The sequence below is a fragment of the Pempheris klunzingeri genome, chromosome 14 (assembly GCF_042242105.1).
Source record: "Pempheris klunzingeri isolate RE-2024b chromosome 14, fPemKlu1.hap1, whole genome shotgun sequence".
In the NCBI taxonomy this organism is placed as follows: Eukaryota; Metazoa; Chordata; class Actinopteri; order Acropomatiformes; family Pempheridae; genus Pempheris; species Pempheris klunzingeri.
Genome location: NC_092025.1, coordinates 25,002,987 through 25,021,608, shown reverse-complemented (window position 1 = coordinate 25,021,608; position 18,622 = coordinate 25,002,987). Strand labels below are relative to the sequence as shown.

At 41.7% G+C, this 18,622-nt stretch overlaps 1 protein-coding gene across 1 annotated transcript; it reads right to left on the bottom strand.

The window, feature by feature from the left end:
* Positions 1-8,336: 8,336 nt before the first annotated feature.
* Positions 8,337-17,786, bottom strand: pgap2 (post-GPI attachment to proteins 2). Its single transcript, XM_070843745.1, has 6 exons — positions 17,501-17,786; positions 16,775-16,943; positions 15,289-15,538; positions 11,449-11,555; positions 9,123-9,231; positions 8,337-9,029 (listed from the first exon to the last, which is right to left on the bottom strand). Exons 2-6 carry the CDS (start codon positions 16,940-16,942, stop codon positions 8,899-8,901), a joined length of 765 nt encoding a protein of 254 aa, XP_070699846.1. The 5' UTR covers position 16,943; positions 17,501-17,786; the 3' UTR covers positions 8,337-8,898.
* Between the last annotated feature and the right edge of the window lie 836 nt (positions 17,787-18,622).

Sequence of the window (18,622 nt, the reverse complement as noted above, 5' to 3'; positions counted from 1 at the left end):
TCCATAAATGTGCTTGGAAATCAGAGGAAAAAAAGACGCTCCTTACAGCTGCAGAACTTGCCTGAGAATCTTCATGTTTTTAAGTTTTCTTCTATATCAAAGTCATCCAGTGACAGTTGCCTGCACATCCATGGATTCACTGTAAACAGAAGCTGCTAACGGCTAATTCGGCGTACTTTTAATTTGACAAACAAATATCAGCTAAACACAGGACAACTCAGTGGCTCCATTACATGATACTTCCTGTTTAAATTCCCCCAAAGCTTTATGGGAAGTGCAGTTTCAACACTTTGAGCATAATTATCTCCAAACAGACGTATGACAAACTCCATTAATACTAACTTTCTAGTTTTGCAGTGTTTTTGCTGTTTTCTCGGGGGGGTGGGGTCAGACAGGAAGCAGCTCTGTTGCAGTCATAAACTGATGTAAATAGAAATAAGGAAGTTAAAGAAAATGGCTACTGATTCTGGGAATTTACTTCAACTGCAGGCGGACAGACGGCGTTTATAAGCACACTGATATTATGATTATTATAATATGATCTTCACTGTAAAAAACCCCTTTTGTCCCAAAGTTTTGTAGTTTTCATGTTTTTTGGATCTTGAAACTCATAAAACCTTTTGAAAAAGCGCCAAAGAAACATGCAAAAGTTTCAAGTCTTTTCTTACAAACTTAAGAAGACGAGAGAAATCATTTTGATTAGTGTGATAAAAATCTTCTCTCTGTGTTTCTCTGCAGATTTACTTTGGAACAAATGAGTCGCATGAATGTAATTAAAGGTATGATTGGTTTAGTTTTATTTGCATCTTCAGGCTCTTAAAACACTGTTTTGCATTTCATCAATAAAGAAACAAAAAAAAAAACCAAAAACGGGAAAACAATTGTTTTCAGATTGTGATTCCTTAAAAGCGAATGAATTCAAGCTTTAAAATGTGCCTTACAAATGTTTTGAGGTAAAGGAAGTGTTTTTATTAGACCGAAAAGATAAACATCATGTGTTCTGAAACGCTAAAGGTGTACGTACTGTTTTAGCTTCGTCGTTAGCATGACTAAAACATTATAAAGCAAAGTTAGCAGAAGGCTCCAGTTTATCACGAGTACTAAATTAGATTGGTGAAATAATATGAGGAGATTTTCATGTTTTGTTCTACAAGATAAAATACATCAGTAAATACAACATTTTGTAAATCTTGAAGCTTTTACGGGTATTAAAAAAGGCAGTTTGCTAATAAAAGGCGTAGCTTAGCTTAGCAGTGGTGATGCTAAAGTCATGTGACTGTGGTCTTTTATAGCCGTTAGCTTCTTACTTCTTAAGCTTCAAAAGCAAAAAAAAATGGTGTTCATTTGTTAAAATGATCTCATCTCATAAACATTTATTTGCCAAAGAGCTGATTTTCTGCGGGGTAACCAGAGCAACGCTAACTTCCTGGTTAGCCTACAAAAACACATCTTCCCTACAGCGCTCAATAAGCTGCGGTGCTCTGAGCTAAATGCTAATGTCGTCATGTGTACTGTTTACTATGTTTGTTAGCGTGCTAACATTTGCTAACTAGGAGTAAACAAAGTGTTGTTAGTTCTGCAGGTTTCTGGGTATAAACCAAAGTTTTGGACACGCTGAGATTTTGTGACGATCCGTCCAACAGGTTTAGATAAAGTCCAGGATGTCTGAACGCCTCTGTGCTCTCCTGTTGTTGTCGTCTGAGGCCGTTTTGTTGTTCAGGAAAATGAAGCTGAGGGAAGTGAGTTTAATGAATGACCAGCAGAGACACAACTTCCCCAAACGATGAAAGGGCTCTTGTGGTATCAGATAACAAAATAATCAAATCATGAACTCACCTGCGACAGCATTCACAAGGCACCTATTCATACCAGGTGTTGACCTAATAAAAGGAGCTGAATCCTCAGTATCACAGTAACTGAGTCTCTAACCAAATGTAACCAAAATTTGACTGGATTTCCAGTAAATTAGGTAAGAAAACTCCCACAGATGAACTCAACTACACCTTCAGTGACACCACCCATCATTTTCTAGTGTTTATTTGAACAGCTGTTAAATTGCTCTCTTCAAAAATACCAGACTCCATTGGCAGAAATGGTTATTTAACCTTGCAAAGGATGGGCATTTTTGTGTTAAATATGAACTAACACTTTAAAACACCAAAGTCGCACAATAACACAAACTAACTAACTGATGGAGGCAGCAGCGGACCAGCAGCTCCTGTGGTCGGTGACGTAAAATTGCTGTTTCTGTAAACACACCAGACTACATTCACAAAAACAGTAATTGTACCTCACAGAACACAGGAGCTGCTGGTCTGCTGCTGCCTCGATCGGCTGCTTTGTTTGTATTATTGTGCGTTACACAAACATTGTGTTGGATCCAAACTGACCCTTAAAACACCAAAGTCACACAATAACAAAAACAATCTAACTGATCAAGACAGTGGTTGATCAGGAACCATTCTATAAAATCCCTGTTTTAGTGAATGTAGTCTGGTGTGTGTGCTGTTTGTGGTTAAACCAAAAGGATCTTCCAGGTCTCTCTCTGTAGGGATCCTTTCCATGATGCTGTCACACACTTAGAATAACACTCTGAGCCTGTCAGTGGATCAAACAAGCTCTTTTAGTGGACCTACTGTGATCAGGTGCAGTTGTCCCAAAGGACCACGTTGCAGCCATTGCAGCCCGTTTGGTGGCTGCTGGCTGAGGTGATCTACTGGACCAGTTCCAACACTTTTACTACCTACCAGTCACTCACACACTAAATATGTACAGATAGGGCCTGGGGTTAAACATACTGGAGTTGTCCTGTAAAGAAGCAGTTGGTGTAGTTGGCCTTTGTGTCTCTAAAATGTTTCAGGATGTCGTCTCTTCCTCCAGAGCGTCTCTTCGGAGGCTCAGAGAGCCACTTCCTCTTCCTGTCCCTCGTCTCCGGCCGAGACTTTTCTGAGACTGTCCGTCTTTCTGCTCTCCTGCTGGTCAAAACATCATCCAGTGGTGTTCTTGTGCTCCACGTTGTATCAGGACGCCTGGAGGAAAAGTATCCCAGCATGCACCTCACATCATCCAGTAACGGCAGAGACGAGCCGCAGCTTTTGTTAATCGTTGAGTATTTTCTCTTCGTGCCACTTAATACTTCTACTTCACTACATCAGAGTAGAGTAATGTACTTTTTACTTCACTACATTTATCAGACAGCTTTAAAACATGAGGTTTTGTTAACATTTGAACTACTAAACGGTTAATACAACTACAGCTGCAACAATTTCAGTCATTTCTCACTATTTTCACCATTTTTTGTGTCCTTATGTCTCCACATAGTTGTTTTGTGTCTCTTTGTAGTTGTTTTATGTCTCTTTGTAGTCATCTTTGTGAATTATAGTTAATATTTTTGTATTTTAACTTTCCAGCAACCATCATAATCCATCCATGATAATAATTCAAATAATGCCAAAGATATTGTGTTTTTTTAAAAGTGAATAACGTTGATATTTGGACTGTTGGTTCGTTGTGACGACGTTTCTCACTATTTCAAACCAAAACAATCAATGTATTGATGGAGAAAATAACCAGCAGATGAATCCAGAATGAAAAGATTCATCAGTTTGAGACAAAATAGTTCAGAATGAGCTCCGACAGTAAAATCCTGCTTTTCCATCAATGAGGAGGATCAATAATCTACTGATAAACAGGAGACACTTTACTGCACTTCTACTTTTAATATTTTTACTACATTTTCCAGATTATACTTCTTAAAACTTGGCTGATGTTACTTTTTACTTAATAATGTTTGTAATGTTTGTCTGTAGTTCCCACTTGTGGCCACGGGGGGCAGCGCTCAGCAGAAACCACACATAATCGCTCCTTTTTTTTTTTTTTTTTGGTTTGTTTTCATGTGAATCAGACTGAAAATATTCAGACAGCAGGATGACGAACACACTGATTCACTCGGTCGGCGTTCATGACTCAATAAAATCTCACAGTCATCAAAGGAGCGACCGAGTCAGCGGAAAAACAAGGGAAGAAGAAGAAGAAGAAGAAGTGTGGCATCATGACGCCATGATGTGTTTGTCCTTTACACAGAAAACCAGCTTCATGATGCAGGGAGAGGAATAATGAGGATTTAATCAATACAGAGACTGTTAATCAGAATCAATACTTATTGATAGTCTTCCTAACTTTAACTGGGTTTTCAGGGTTCAACCCAGAAACACTGAACAGCAACAAAAGATAGATATAAAAAAAGATAGTAATAACATTTATTTATTACATTTTCTAGTAATAAACTTTAATATTATGACCCTTTTTGTATATTCAGACTTATTCCTATAGCTTCTAACATTTTGCAAATATTTAAGATAAGTTCAGAAACTAATGTCAAGTTTAAACATCAACATTATGATTGAACACCAGCAGCAGGTTTACATCCGTTTAGGCACAAACGTTAAGTTCAGACTCAGATTATAAAACAGTTGCCTCGACGCTAAAAGCCGACTTATTCCCCACAGGAACCAATGAAGGATTTGACCAGTGAGCAGAATCGATTATGGCTTTGGTATCAGTAAAATCTTTATCAATGAAGGACCTGAGCACTTCCTCCTCAGCTGCACCACACAGACACAAACATCCCGCTGAAGCAGATAAAACAGGAAGTCTGTAAATGGAGTTCTTTATTTTTTTATCATCCAACATCATCCAACATAGAAACAGACGTCCGGTCCTAAATCTATTTAATCTACACGTCATTTCCTGCGATTGTTTCAAAATAAAAGTCCCTCGCACACTCAAATGCATGAAGTTTTAGATTAACGGTCTTTATCTTCTGCTTGCTGCGATCAATTAATACACTGATTGATATAAAAGAGAGCGGTTGGTCCGATTGGCTTCTGATTTTCAGCAGAGGAATGTAGCGAAGAACATTTAGTCAATAATAATAATTAACCACAGTTTTGAGGTACTTCAGTTTTTTATTTGACATTTTTTGATCACTTTTGAGACGGATCCAGGTGTAGAAAAGAAACGTTAGAGAGGAGGTAAATAGTGTTTCATGTCTTTTATATTTGCACTTCACTTCTTATTCTAAACCCAGACCATCATCTTTTTCCTAAACCTGACCAACCTGCAGCTGAAATGTAAATATAAATATATTTATTTAAGTTAAGTTAATGTGATTAACTATTAGTCTCCTGGGTCAAAGTCCTTTAATTACACTTTTATTTTTTATTCTGCAGGGTGTTTTATTGTTTGCAAACGTTTCATCACTAAACAGAAACAGAGATATATTCCATATATTGTGTGGTCAACTGTATTTATTTTTGTTGGCCAACAAATGTGAAGGTGGTGAACTTTATTAATTAATAAATTGTAATATTCAAATTCTTTTTCCTTCTTTCTAACAGCTCGTGATATGACTTCATATGTGTTTCCATGTTTAGAGGGTGGAAACAGTAATTAGTTATTTAGTTTTTATCCATTCAGGAAAAAGATAAAACATCACAGTTTTTGTTTTTGATGTTATTTCAGCCACAAGTGTTTTTCTTCGTAGTTTTTACAGCTGAAAACAGAAAACGTATCGACTAAAAAGGACCAAATAAGGACTCATATCTGAATTATTGCACCAGGAACCATCTGATTAAACATTAACTGCTGTGAATCTGATCTATGACCAGTGGCGTTGGTGAGCAACAGGCAGCCGAGGGAGTGAATGACCTCCTCCGTCTGCTGAGCTAACAGATAAAAACCAAACAGGTCCGGTTTTATGGTCACTGCGGCTCGGAGACGCTCGAGAGGTTTCTGATTTTTATCGCTCTGCTCGAGGAGGAAGAGAAACAGATCAGCTGCTGTTTGTTAAAACCAGCAAACTACACTTTTCTTTGGACTGGAAAAAAATTACAAATCTAAAATAATGTCAAGAGATTTAAGGCTCATTTGATTGAAAGGCATAGCTGACTATAGCAGGCTAGCTTAGCTTAGCATTAAGACTGGAATCAGGGAGTAAACACTTGCTGTTGGGTCGTGTGTCTGATAGAAGTGTCATGATTCTTCAAATTCACGATTCGATTTTTAATCTTCGATCTGAACTTCTTATTTCAGCACTGGGAGCTGTGCCGTCGTCAGACTGTAGAGTTTCGATTGGAGATAAACACGTCTTCTTTTAAAAGGCCATACGGCAGCAAGTGTGATGTAACCTCCGGAATATCGGAGGATCCCAAAAATACTCAAAAATAATAAAAATTTGGGCAACAAAAAACAGAAGCGATGCCTCTTATGAGTTACAAACCTGGGCACCAGGTTGGATTTACTGAGTGATGGATGCAGTTGTTGGTTTATAAAACTAAAAAACTACAAACACCAGACTTTTAGGCTCCTTGTAGTGCAAGCTAGCGGCTAACAGGTCTGTGCCCCATAGACCTCCATAGAGAAGAGGCTAACAGCAGCTAGCGACGAGCTACGCTGTCTCGTCTAAGAGGTACCGCTCGGGCCGGAAAGGAAAAAAAACAAAACCGAGAGCCGTTAATCCTGCTCTTGCTAAAGATCAATATTGATCATTTTCGATCAGTGTATGTGCTCGAGCAAAGATCTTCTGCGAGGGAAGACGCTCCACTCAGAGTTTAACTACGAGTGTTTCTGTAAATCCAACAATAACTTAATAATAACTCATCTGTGCAATAACAGCAGTTTATATCTATATATCTTATTTTTATATCTTATTCATTGTAGCTCCTCAAACGTACACACAGAGTGTTATTTGTTTATCTATTGTAAAAATAAAGTGTTTCTGATTCTGAAAACCCGAACAGAGTGAGAGGGAAGCCGTGTTTTAGCCTCTTCAAAGATCAGGAAAGCTTCGTTTCTGATGTTACTGACTCCGTGACCCGGACCGGACCGAGTGCCAGCGGGGTCACATCATCGACCTGCTGTTTGTCTTTGGGTTTAACGGTCGTTTTTATTCCATCCTTGTTTGTGTTCTGTGCTGTTTTCTGTGTTTTTTCTGGTAAAGTTTTGTATTTTATGCTGTTAAACATCACGGAGCACAAAGAACAGCAGGAACCTCTCATCCTCTTTCAAAATGCACTCCGTCCTGCTAATTATTCCACATTTACACATCGATGTTATAACTTTCTTCCTCAGTGTGTTTTGTCCTCTAAAGCAGTGATGGAGCCAGAGCTTTCAGCTATCAGGCTCCTCTCCTGTGGAACCTCCTTCCAGTTTGGGTTCAGGGGGCAGACACCCTCTCTACATTTAAGAGTAGACTAAAAACCTTCCTTAGTGATGAAGCCTATAGTTCAGGACTGGATCAGGTCTTGGACCAGCTCCTAGTTATGCTGCTATAGGCTCAGACTGCCGAGGGACTCCCATGATGCACTGGGCTCCTCTCTCCTCCTCTTCCTCTCCATCCTGATGCTTCATGTCTCTTTAATGTCTGTTACTAACTTGGTATCTTCCCCGGAGCCTTTCTGTGCTTTTCTCATCTCCTGGTCCTGGTCCTCCTGCTGTGGTTCTCTGGTTCCTGTGGATCCTGGTCCTGGTCCTCCTGCTGTGGTTCTCTGGTTCCTGTGGATCCTGGTCCTGGTTCTCCTGCTGTGGTTCTCTGGTTCCTGTGGATCCTGGTCCTGGTTCTCTGGCTTCAGATATTAGTCCTGTTATTATTCATATATTAGCTATTGTCATGTTACCATATTGATCAGTATTAGTATTTTGGTTGCTGTTTGTTTTGTCTCTCTGTCCTACGTTTGATTTAAAAATGCCGTCCAAAGTTTTTAAAGGGGAGTTCTTCCCGTTAAAGGGTAGTTTCTTCCTCTTAAAGGGGAGTTCTTCTCGTTAAAGGGGAGTTTCTTCCTCTTAAAGGGGAGTTCTTCCCGTTAAAGGGGAGTTTCTTCCTCTTAAAGGGGAGTTTCTTACCGTTAAAGGGTAGTTTCTTCCCGTTAAAGGGTAGTTTCTTCCTCTTAAAGGGTAGTTTCTTCCCGTTAAAGGGTAGTTTCTTCCTCTTAAAGGGTAGTTTCTTCCCGTTAAAGGGGAGTTTCTTCCTCTTAAAGGGGAGTTCTTCCTCCACTGTGTCCTAATCTAATCTCTGATGCTCTGTGGGGATTCTTCATGTTGAATTCCTGAATGTTTGGTGTCTGAATTAAAGAGTTTATCTACAGAAATCTATCTGACTGCTGTTTCATGGTGTCTTTGGGTTGTGCTGTAAAATAAAGTAACACAGCTCCTAAAATACTTCAGCACTATTATAATACTAAGTTAGCACCAAAGGGTTAGTCCTCACTTCTTCTTCTCTTATCCATAATTCACTTGATTACATTAAAGCAAATCTTTATTGCACATATTCTATATTCTGAGCAGCTTTGTTTTTTAAACAATATGCAGATCTTTGCGTTTTTACACAAATTAGATATTTTCATATTTTTATGTTGTAGATTTCTTTTTTTATATTTACAATTCCTAACTGGCAGTGTGTGTTTTGTTCCTCTTCCTGTGTTCGCTCTGACCGCTGTGCACCAAAACACAGAAGACAAGTTACATGTAAAAATCTACGTGTCAACAAAACCTGAGAGTTTTACACATTTAACACATTTTGAGAGGGTTTTTTTCCAGTGTTTTTATAGAAGTGTGGGTTAAAAATGTTGTGCTGAAAGTTTAAAAGCCGTTTTTGAAGCTCGCCGCTCGTACAGAAGACGACGAGGCCGCCGGTGGAAACGTCACGTCGCTGCATCACGAGCGATTAGAGGAATGATGAAAAGTTTAATCTCACCTGCAGCGCTCCACAAAAGGCACCAGAGTCAGTTCCTGCATAATGTTCATGGGGCTGCGTGAGTTATAAATCAGTTTCCAAGTGTCTCGTTGGTGGATTTCACCTTTTTTTTGTTATTCTTCAGAGTCGACAGGTGAGGTCGCTGCTCAGTATCGCTTGTCTTCAGGCAGCGTGGCCACGATCACCTCTTTGCTCCCAAAGTCCCAGAAGGCCGTCAAGTGGAAGGCCATGTTGGAGAAGACCACCAGGTACTCAAAGAAGGCGAACAGGGTGTAGACTGGAGGGCGGAGAGAGAGAGACAGGAAGTGAACACCTGAGCAGGACCGTCCTGTAAACCACCAGAGGAGCCAATCAGGGCTCGGACACTCACCTCCAGCCTCACAGTGCTTGTTGTGCCGTCTGAAGAAGTAAGCGGCGGCCAGACAGCAGCTGATGTTAAACAGGAAGAGACGCAGCTTCCAGCGATACGAAGTCATTTCCTGAGACACACACACACACACACACACACACTTTAAATATATCTAACTTAAAGAAAACTAACAAGGAAAAGCACAGAGCTTGTTTGATCCACTGACAGGCTCAGAGTGTTATTCTAAGTGTGTGACAGCATCATGGAAAGGATCCCTACAGAGAGAGACCTGGAAGATCCTTTTGGTTTAACCACAAACAGCACACACACCAGACTACATTCACTAAAACAGGGATTTTACACAATGGTTCCTGATCAACCACTGTCTTGACCGGTTAGATTGTTTTTGTTATTGTGTGAGTTTGGTGTTTTAAAGAGGTCATTCAGATAAAATATAATATTTATGTAACACACATTTACACATACAAACTAACTGATGGAGGCAGCAGCAGAGCAGCAGCTCCTGTGTCCTGTTCTCTAAAATCCCTGTTTTAGTGAATGTAGTCTGGTGTGTGTGCTGTTTGTGGTTAAACCAAAAGGATCTTCCAGGTCTCTCTCTGTAGGGATCCTTTCCATGATGCTGTCACACACTTAGATTAACACTCTGAGCCTGTCAGTGGATCAAACAAGCTCTTTTAGTGGACCTAAAGTTTAAAAACACCGGGGTCACCCTTTAATCCAGTGAAACAATATCAGCAAAAGAAAAAAAATCAACATTTTTCTTTAGCATCAACTATTCAATATATTAACATTTATATAATGTATAGTAGTTTTCACTGTTAGTGGCGGGGTCCGCCATTCTTACACTGGATTCATATTACCTTCACACACATGACGAACTGACAGGAAACCAGTGGAGTGAAAACGGTTGAAAGGGTTAAATAATTCCAGGTTCTCCGAGATGTTGTGGGAACCCCCACAGAAAATAACACGTTAAAATAAGAGACGGTTTCAGTCACATGACGCGAGCGACCGTGAAGACGTGAGTTCTGCTGCCGTCACCGAGTGACACATTCTGGAAACAGGGAAGCACCAAAATAATGTTCAGACAGAAGCTAAAATTGGAACTCATTCATCTATTTCCTGCTCGCCTGGGAGAGCCTGAGCTGCAGTTTAACATCTGAAGACGCGGTGATTCAGTGACCTGCTGACACCTGAGCTGGACCTCACCTTTCTTTCAAGTCTTTATTTAAATCAGTAATACGTGAGTCTGTCGCTGAGTTTGAGACACAGCCTGAACTAGCATTTCATGACACATTCTCAAGGACCTCAAAACCTCTCAATCTTCCTCAAGCACTCCTTGGACCTCTTCAAGTATCGCAAACACTCTTCAAAGACCACGAGCACTTCCTAAAATATTAAATCAGCCTCTTCAAGAACTTTTCAAACCTCCCTGAGGACACAATTAATCTTTTCAAGGTCCCCTGAAGCAGCCTGAAATGTTCCTGGAACCTTTCTCGGCCTCCACAACCTCCTCCTAAACCAAAACAACCATGTCAAGCACTCCTAGCAATTCAAGTACCACAAAATCCTCTCAAAGACCTCCAAAAACCTCCATGAGTGCTCCTGGGACCACCGCAAGGATGCCTAAAGACCACTTGGGCCTATTTAAGGACACTAAGAAACCTTTCAAGCATCTAAATCCTTCTCAAGCACCCTTGAACCATTTAAAATCACACTAAACCTCCTCAAGACCCCCATGATGCTCCTCAAGAACCACTGATCCTCTTCAAGGCACTCCTTGAACCACGGACCAAGAGGACCAAGAGAACTCACTCAAAGATCCTGAAATCCTCCTCGAGGACCACCAAGGTCTACGTACGGTCACCACAACCCCAGTCAAGCACCCCTGGAACACCTTGGATGTCCTCAAGCACTCCTTAAACCTCTTCAAGGACCCCAAAACCTTTTCAAAGTCAACTAAAACCCTCTCACAGCACTCCCAGAACAACAAAAAGGACCCCTAAGATCCTCCACATGGACCACATGACCCCCTAGTGCCCCTTCAAGCACCTCAAAACCTCCTCAAGGACCACCAGAGCCTAAACAGGACCAATCAGAACCCCACAAGCACCTTTGGGACTCCTGGAACCACCTCAAGGCCTGATAGAGCCTCCTAACCCCCCTTGAATGTCATTCACAGTGTTTCATGGCTCTGTGGCGCCGCCCGCAGGACAAAACGCAGCACTGTAGCTGCTGAGTGTTTGTCTGAGTATATTCAACCAATGAATCTCCATAAAGAAAGAAACTAAACGTCTGAAATATGACAGAATGAAGGTGTGTTTACCTCCGGGTTCACGTAGTGTCTCCTGATCACCTGCCACAGTCGGCACGTAATGAGCATGTGCAGCAGCGAGCTCGCTATGAACACGATGAAGCCGTTTTTATGAATACCTGCACACACACAGGGACAAGATGAGAAAAACAGTGATTCACATTATTCACAGATCCTTTTTACAATTAAAGAGTTTAGTGAAACTATCATCAACACACTGACTAACTAGCACACACACACTATAGACCTCCACTACACACTGACACACTGACTAACTAGCACACACACACACTATAGACCTCCACTACACACTGACACACTGACTAACTAGCACACACACACACTATAGACCTCCACTACACACTGACACACTGACTAACTAGCACACACACACTATAGACCTCCACTACACACTGACACACCGACTAACTAGCACACACACACACACTATAGACCTCCACTACACACTGACTAACTAGCACACACACACTATAGACCTCCACTACACACTGACACACTGACTAACTAGCACACACACACTATAGACCTCCACTACACACTGACTAACTAGCACACACACACTATAGACCTCCACTACACACTGACACACTGACTAACTAGCACACACACACTATAGACCTCCACTACACACTGACTAACTAGCACACACACACTATAGACCTCCACTACACACTGACACACTGACTAACACACACACACACACTATAGACCTCCACTACACACTAACACACTGACTAACTAACACACACACACTATAGACCTCCACTACACACTGACACACTGACTAACTAGCACACACACACTATAGACCTCCACTACACACTGACTAACTAGCACACACACACTATAGACCTCCACTACACACTGACACACTGACTAACACACACACACACACTATAGACCTCCACTACACACTAACACACTGACTAACTAACACACACACACTATAGACCTCCACTACACACTGACACACTGACTAACTAGCACACACACACACTATAGACCTCCACTACACACTAACACACTGACTAACTAACACACACACACTATAGACCTCCACTACACACTGACACACTGACTAACTAGTACACACATACTATAGACCTCCACTACACACTGACACACTGACTAACACACACACACACACTATAGACCTCCACTACACACTGACACACTGACTAACTAGCACACACACACTATAGACCTCCACTACACACTGACACACTGACTAACTAGCACACACACACTATAGACCTCCACTACACACTGACACACTGACTAACTAGCACACACACACTATAGACCTCCACTACACACTGACACACTGACTAACTAGCACACACACACTATAGACCTCCACTACACACTGACACACTGACTAACTAACACACACACACTATAGACCTCCACTACACACTGACACACTGACTAACTAGCACACACACACACACTATAGACCTCCACTACACACTGACACACTGACTAACTAACACACACACACTATAGACCTCCACTACACACTGACACACTGACTAACTAACACACACACACACACTATAGACCTCCACTACACACTGACACACTGACTAACTAGCACACACACACACACTATAGACCTCCACTACACACTAACACACTGACTAACACACACACACACACTATAGACCTCCACTACACACTGACACACTGACTAACACACACACACACACACACTATAGACCTCCACTACACACTAACACACTGACTAACACACACACACACACTATAGACCTCCACTACACACTGACACACTGACTAACTAACACACACACACTATAGACCTCCACTACACACTAACACACTGACTAACACACACACACACACTATAGACCTCCACTACACACTGACACACTGACTAACTAACACACACACACTATAGACCTCCACTACACACTAACACACTGACTAACACACACACACACACTATAGACCTCCACTACACACTAACACACTGACTAACACACACACACACACTATAGACCTCCACTACACACTGACACACTGACTAACTAACACACACACACTATAGACCTCCACTACACACTAACACACTGACTAACACACACACACACACTATAGACCTCCACTACACACTAACACACTAACTAGCACACACACACTATAGACCTCCACTACACACTGACACACTGACTAACTAGCACACACACACACACTATAGACCTCCACTACACACTAACACACTGACTAACTAACACACACACACACACACTATAGACCTCCACTACACACTGACACACTGACTAACTAGCACACACACACACACTATAGACCTCCACTACACACTGACACACTGACTAACTAACACACACACACACACTATAGACCTCCACTACACACTAACACACTGACTAACTAGCACACACACACACACACACACTATAGACCTCCACTACACACTAACACACTGACTAACTAGCACACACACACACACTATAGACCTCCACTACACACTGACACACTGACTAACTAGCACACACACACACACTATAGACCTCCACTACACACTAACACACTGACTAACTAACACACACACACACACTATAGACCTCCACTACACACTGACACACTGACTAACTAGCACACACACACACTATAGACCTCCACTACACACTGACACACTGACTAACTAGCACACACACACACTATAGACCTCCACTACACACTGACACACTGACTAACTAGCACACACACACACTATAGACCTCCACTACACACTGACACACTGACTAACTAACACACACACACTATAGACCTCCACTACACACTAACACACTGACTAACTAGCACACACACACACACACACACTATAGACCTCCACTACACACTGACACACTGACTAACTAGCACACACACACACACTATAGACCTCCACTACACACTAACACACTGACTAACTAACACACACACACACACACTATAGACCTCCACTACACACTGACACACTGACTAACTAGCACACACACACACACTATAGACCTCCACTACACACTGACACACTGACTAACTAACACACACACACACACACTATAGACCTCCACTACACACTAACACACTGACTAACTAGCACACACACACACACACACACTATAGACCTCCACTACACACTGACACACTGACTAACTAGCACACACACACACTATAGACCTCCACTACACACTGACACACTGACTAACTAGCACACACACACACTATAGACCTCCACTACACACTGACACACTGACTAACTAACACACACACACTATAGACCTCCACTACACACTAACACACTGACTAACTAGCACACACACACACACACACACTATAGACCTCCACTACACACTGACACACTGACTAACTAGCACACACACACACACTATAGACCTCCACTACACACTAACACACTGACTAACTAACACACACACACACACACTATAGACCTCCACTACACACTGACACACTGACTAACTAGCACACACACACACACTATAGACCTCCACTACACACTGACACACTGACTAACTAACACACACACACACACTATAGACCTCCACTACACACTAACACACTGACTAACTAGCACACACACACACACACACACTATAGACCTCCACTACACACTGACACACTGACTAACTAGCACACACACACACTATAGACCTCCACTACACACTGACACACTGACTAACTAGCACACACACACACTATAGACCTCCACTACACACTGACACACTGACTAACTAGCACACACACACACACACACACTATAGACCTCCACTACACACTGGTACTCACTGTAGGTTTCTGTGGACGCCACATATGTGAGCAGCAGCAGGCCGGTGTTCTCGGCGAGGCTGCAGAGGAGAGCCAGGCCGCTCAGCAGCAGCTCCGGCAGCCTCTGGGCGAAGCGGCCGCGGTAGAAGTTGAAATAGGTGGCGGTCACCAGGTAGCGCGGCGCAGAGTGCAGGCCGATGCAGCAGCGCCAGATGTAGCGCTCCGGCATGCGGCTGATGGCGGCGCTGATGGACGGGAGGTAGTTTGATACCTGGTTAACAACAGAACACACACACACACACACACACACACACACACACACACACACACACACACACACACACACACACACACACACACACACACACACACAGAGTGATCAGCAGCATCTTAAAGGCTCCAGTTTGATTGACAGGCTGCGGCTCGATTTAGTGCCTGATGTTTGTTTTTAGCCTCGCAGACTAACGCTACAGGTTAGCACCTGTGCAGTGTGTAAGCAGCACCTGTGCAGTGTGTAAGCAGCACCTGTGCAGTGTGTAAGCAGCACCTGTGCAGTGGGTAAGCAGCACCTGGGGAGCAGGGTGGGGTCAGAGGTCAGCCTGAGGTTTCACTGGTTAGATTAGTGGGTGAGTTTAAAGCCTGGAGGGTTTTCGCCGTCATGAAGGTGGCTCTCTGTTAACCTGGGCTATATCGCCATGGAAACCGATGCTGCAGACCAGGTGATGCTCTGTGTTTTTGGCAGTAAAAATCAAATCGAATGGATTTTTGTCGCCTCAGTGTGGAGTTTATTGTTCTGACTCGGTGTGTTGGTCATATTTAGCTTTTATTCCCATTTTTATTTTACAAAATTATATTTATTTCACTCCACAGTTCTATTTGCTGAGCTCCCAGTAACATGTTAAAATTAGATTATCTTTTATCATATTTGATACAGTGTTCCTGCAGCAAAAGTAAAGCATCAATAAAACAATAAGTAATCAACTAATAGACAAGCGATATAAACAGGAGATGTAAAAATGTGTAAGTATACAAAAACAGAACAAGATAAACGGGGGAATATTAAAATAAAACACTATAATCAGAATAAACAGACAGACTCAGCAGTTATAAGACAACAAGAGACGCCAATGAATAAACATTCTTATACTTTTTAATCTCTTAACTTTAATACTGAATATACAATGTTGTTTAGAATAGTTAAATATGTAAATAATGTTACTAATACTAATATTAATGTTGTTCTGTCTGATTACTTTAACTTCTCTTTTAATGGATGGGCCTGTTATGTGAATCATATAATACTTTTTCTGTGTTTGAGAGAAGCCACAAGCAAATTTAAAATCAAAGTTGACGTGAAAAACCAAGTGAATTTAATCTGAATGTGATCCATGAGACACACGAAGTGACTGGAATCGTCTCACTTCATCTGAGACGTCTAATGAAGGGAAGTTAACACCTGAAAATCAGTTTTAGGTTAATCAGTCACTGTGAATCGGAGGCGTCTTACCTGACAGTGTGTGTATGTGGAGTCCTCGAAATGGTAAAAGATTGAAATGAAGAGGCAGGCGATGAGGCCGGTCAGAGGGAGCAGCACCGTCCCCACAATGAAGCTGGTGAACGGGAGCCGGATGAGGGGCCGGTCCCGGTCCAGGCTGCCGTACGGCCCCTGGAGCATCCTGGAAGAACATCACATGATCAGTCTCAGCACCACACCTGGTGACAGCTGAATGTCTTCACTGGCTCAGAGACAGAATAACTACAATATTTCCCTCTGAAGTAAGTACGTGGTACTACTGAGAGTACAAGGACCTCATTTTAGAGTTTAGTACAAAACACAACTATAGTAGTTGAGTAAATGTACACAGTCTACAACTGGTAAAGAACTAATCCACCATGTACTCCATTTAATACTACTATTAAAAGTACTACTGCTACTACTACAGAGTACATGGATGCCAAACAGTAGAGCAGTACAAAATAATTGTTGGTCATCACAAACTAGCAGTCATTTCTGCCACAATACGAGTCAATTTTAAAATTTGATGATTTATGAACGGAGTTTGGCGTGCTGTTCTCTCCCTATTGAACACGCGTGTTTACCTTTGCAGGTGATGCAGTAAGGTGACGTTAGTTAATCTCCCCATACCTGCCGTCACTCTCTTCGCTGTTTTCGGCTGTAATATTTAGCTTTAACCAGAAGTAGATATGTCTGATTATAACGCGAAACACTCACCTTCACAGCTCCCCAGACTGGCTCCGCTTCTCAGTCATTTAACCACCTTTAGCCCGCAGAGCTAATCCTGTTAGCTTCAGTAGCTAATCAGGACACATAGTTAGCTAACGTTAGCCAAGAACTCTGACGTGAAACGTGGCTTTTAAGCTGCTAAATCAGTTTCTTGGTCAAATGTGTAACTTGTATATGGCCGCTCTGATCAGTTTATAGCCACTGACACACTTTTCATTTCGTTTGTTTCTGATAGTTTAATGTTTCTCCACCGGACTGAGCGGAAGTCTCCTCTCCGCTCCACCGGCATCAAGCTAGCAACAATATGGCGCCCGACTTCCGGCCACGACAACCTTCAGAATAAAAGTCTCTCACGCGTCTTCCTTTTTTACATTTTTGTTTCTTTAACGGTGTTTTGAATCTTTTTATAGTATTTTTTGTGTTTTTATAGAGATTTTCTGTCTCTTAAAAGTAATTTTTGTGTCTTAATACACGGTTACCCATAAAGTTGGAATAATTGTTCAATACCCCCGATTTAGTTAAAGCCTGAATACACAGTCTGCAAAGGTTCATTGTGGTTTAAGTTTCACTGTGACATGTTTGGAAGAGTTTGATCAATAAAGTTGAGAAGATATAAACTTTATTTATCAAGAGTAAATCACATTGTCGCAATCATTTCATGAGAAGAGGTAAAAAACACTTTATTCCAACTTTATGGGCGACAGTGTAGTTGTTTTGTGTGTGACACCACACACGTTTTTTTACCATTTCTAATAATCAAACAATCAGTTGATTCAAGGAGAAAATTATCAGCAAATTAATCCATATTGAAAATAACTTTTCTGCACTATTATAAAATTACTTTTACTAACCGTAGCCAAAGGCTGCTGCTAATTCCAGTTCTTGTAGCTAACGCTAGCTAACGTTACAGCCTGAATGAACAGAATAAAGGCGTTGAGATCATAAATATAATCGATTGAAGCTGCTCTGACTTCATTTTCCTGCACATATGAAGCGTGTGCTCAGCTGTATGTTTCAAATTGGGACCTTTTTTTTTTTCCTTTTCCAGAGAATTGCATCCAGCAGCTTCAAACAGGAAGAGTTCCCTACGATCAGACAGGAGGGGGTGAT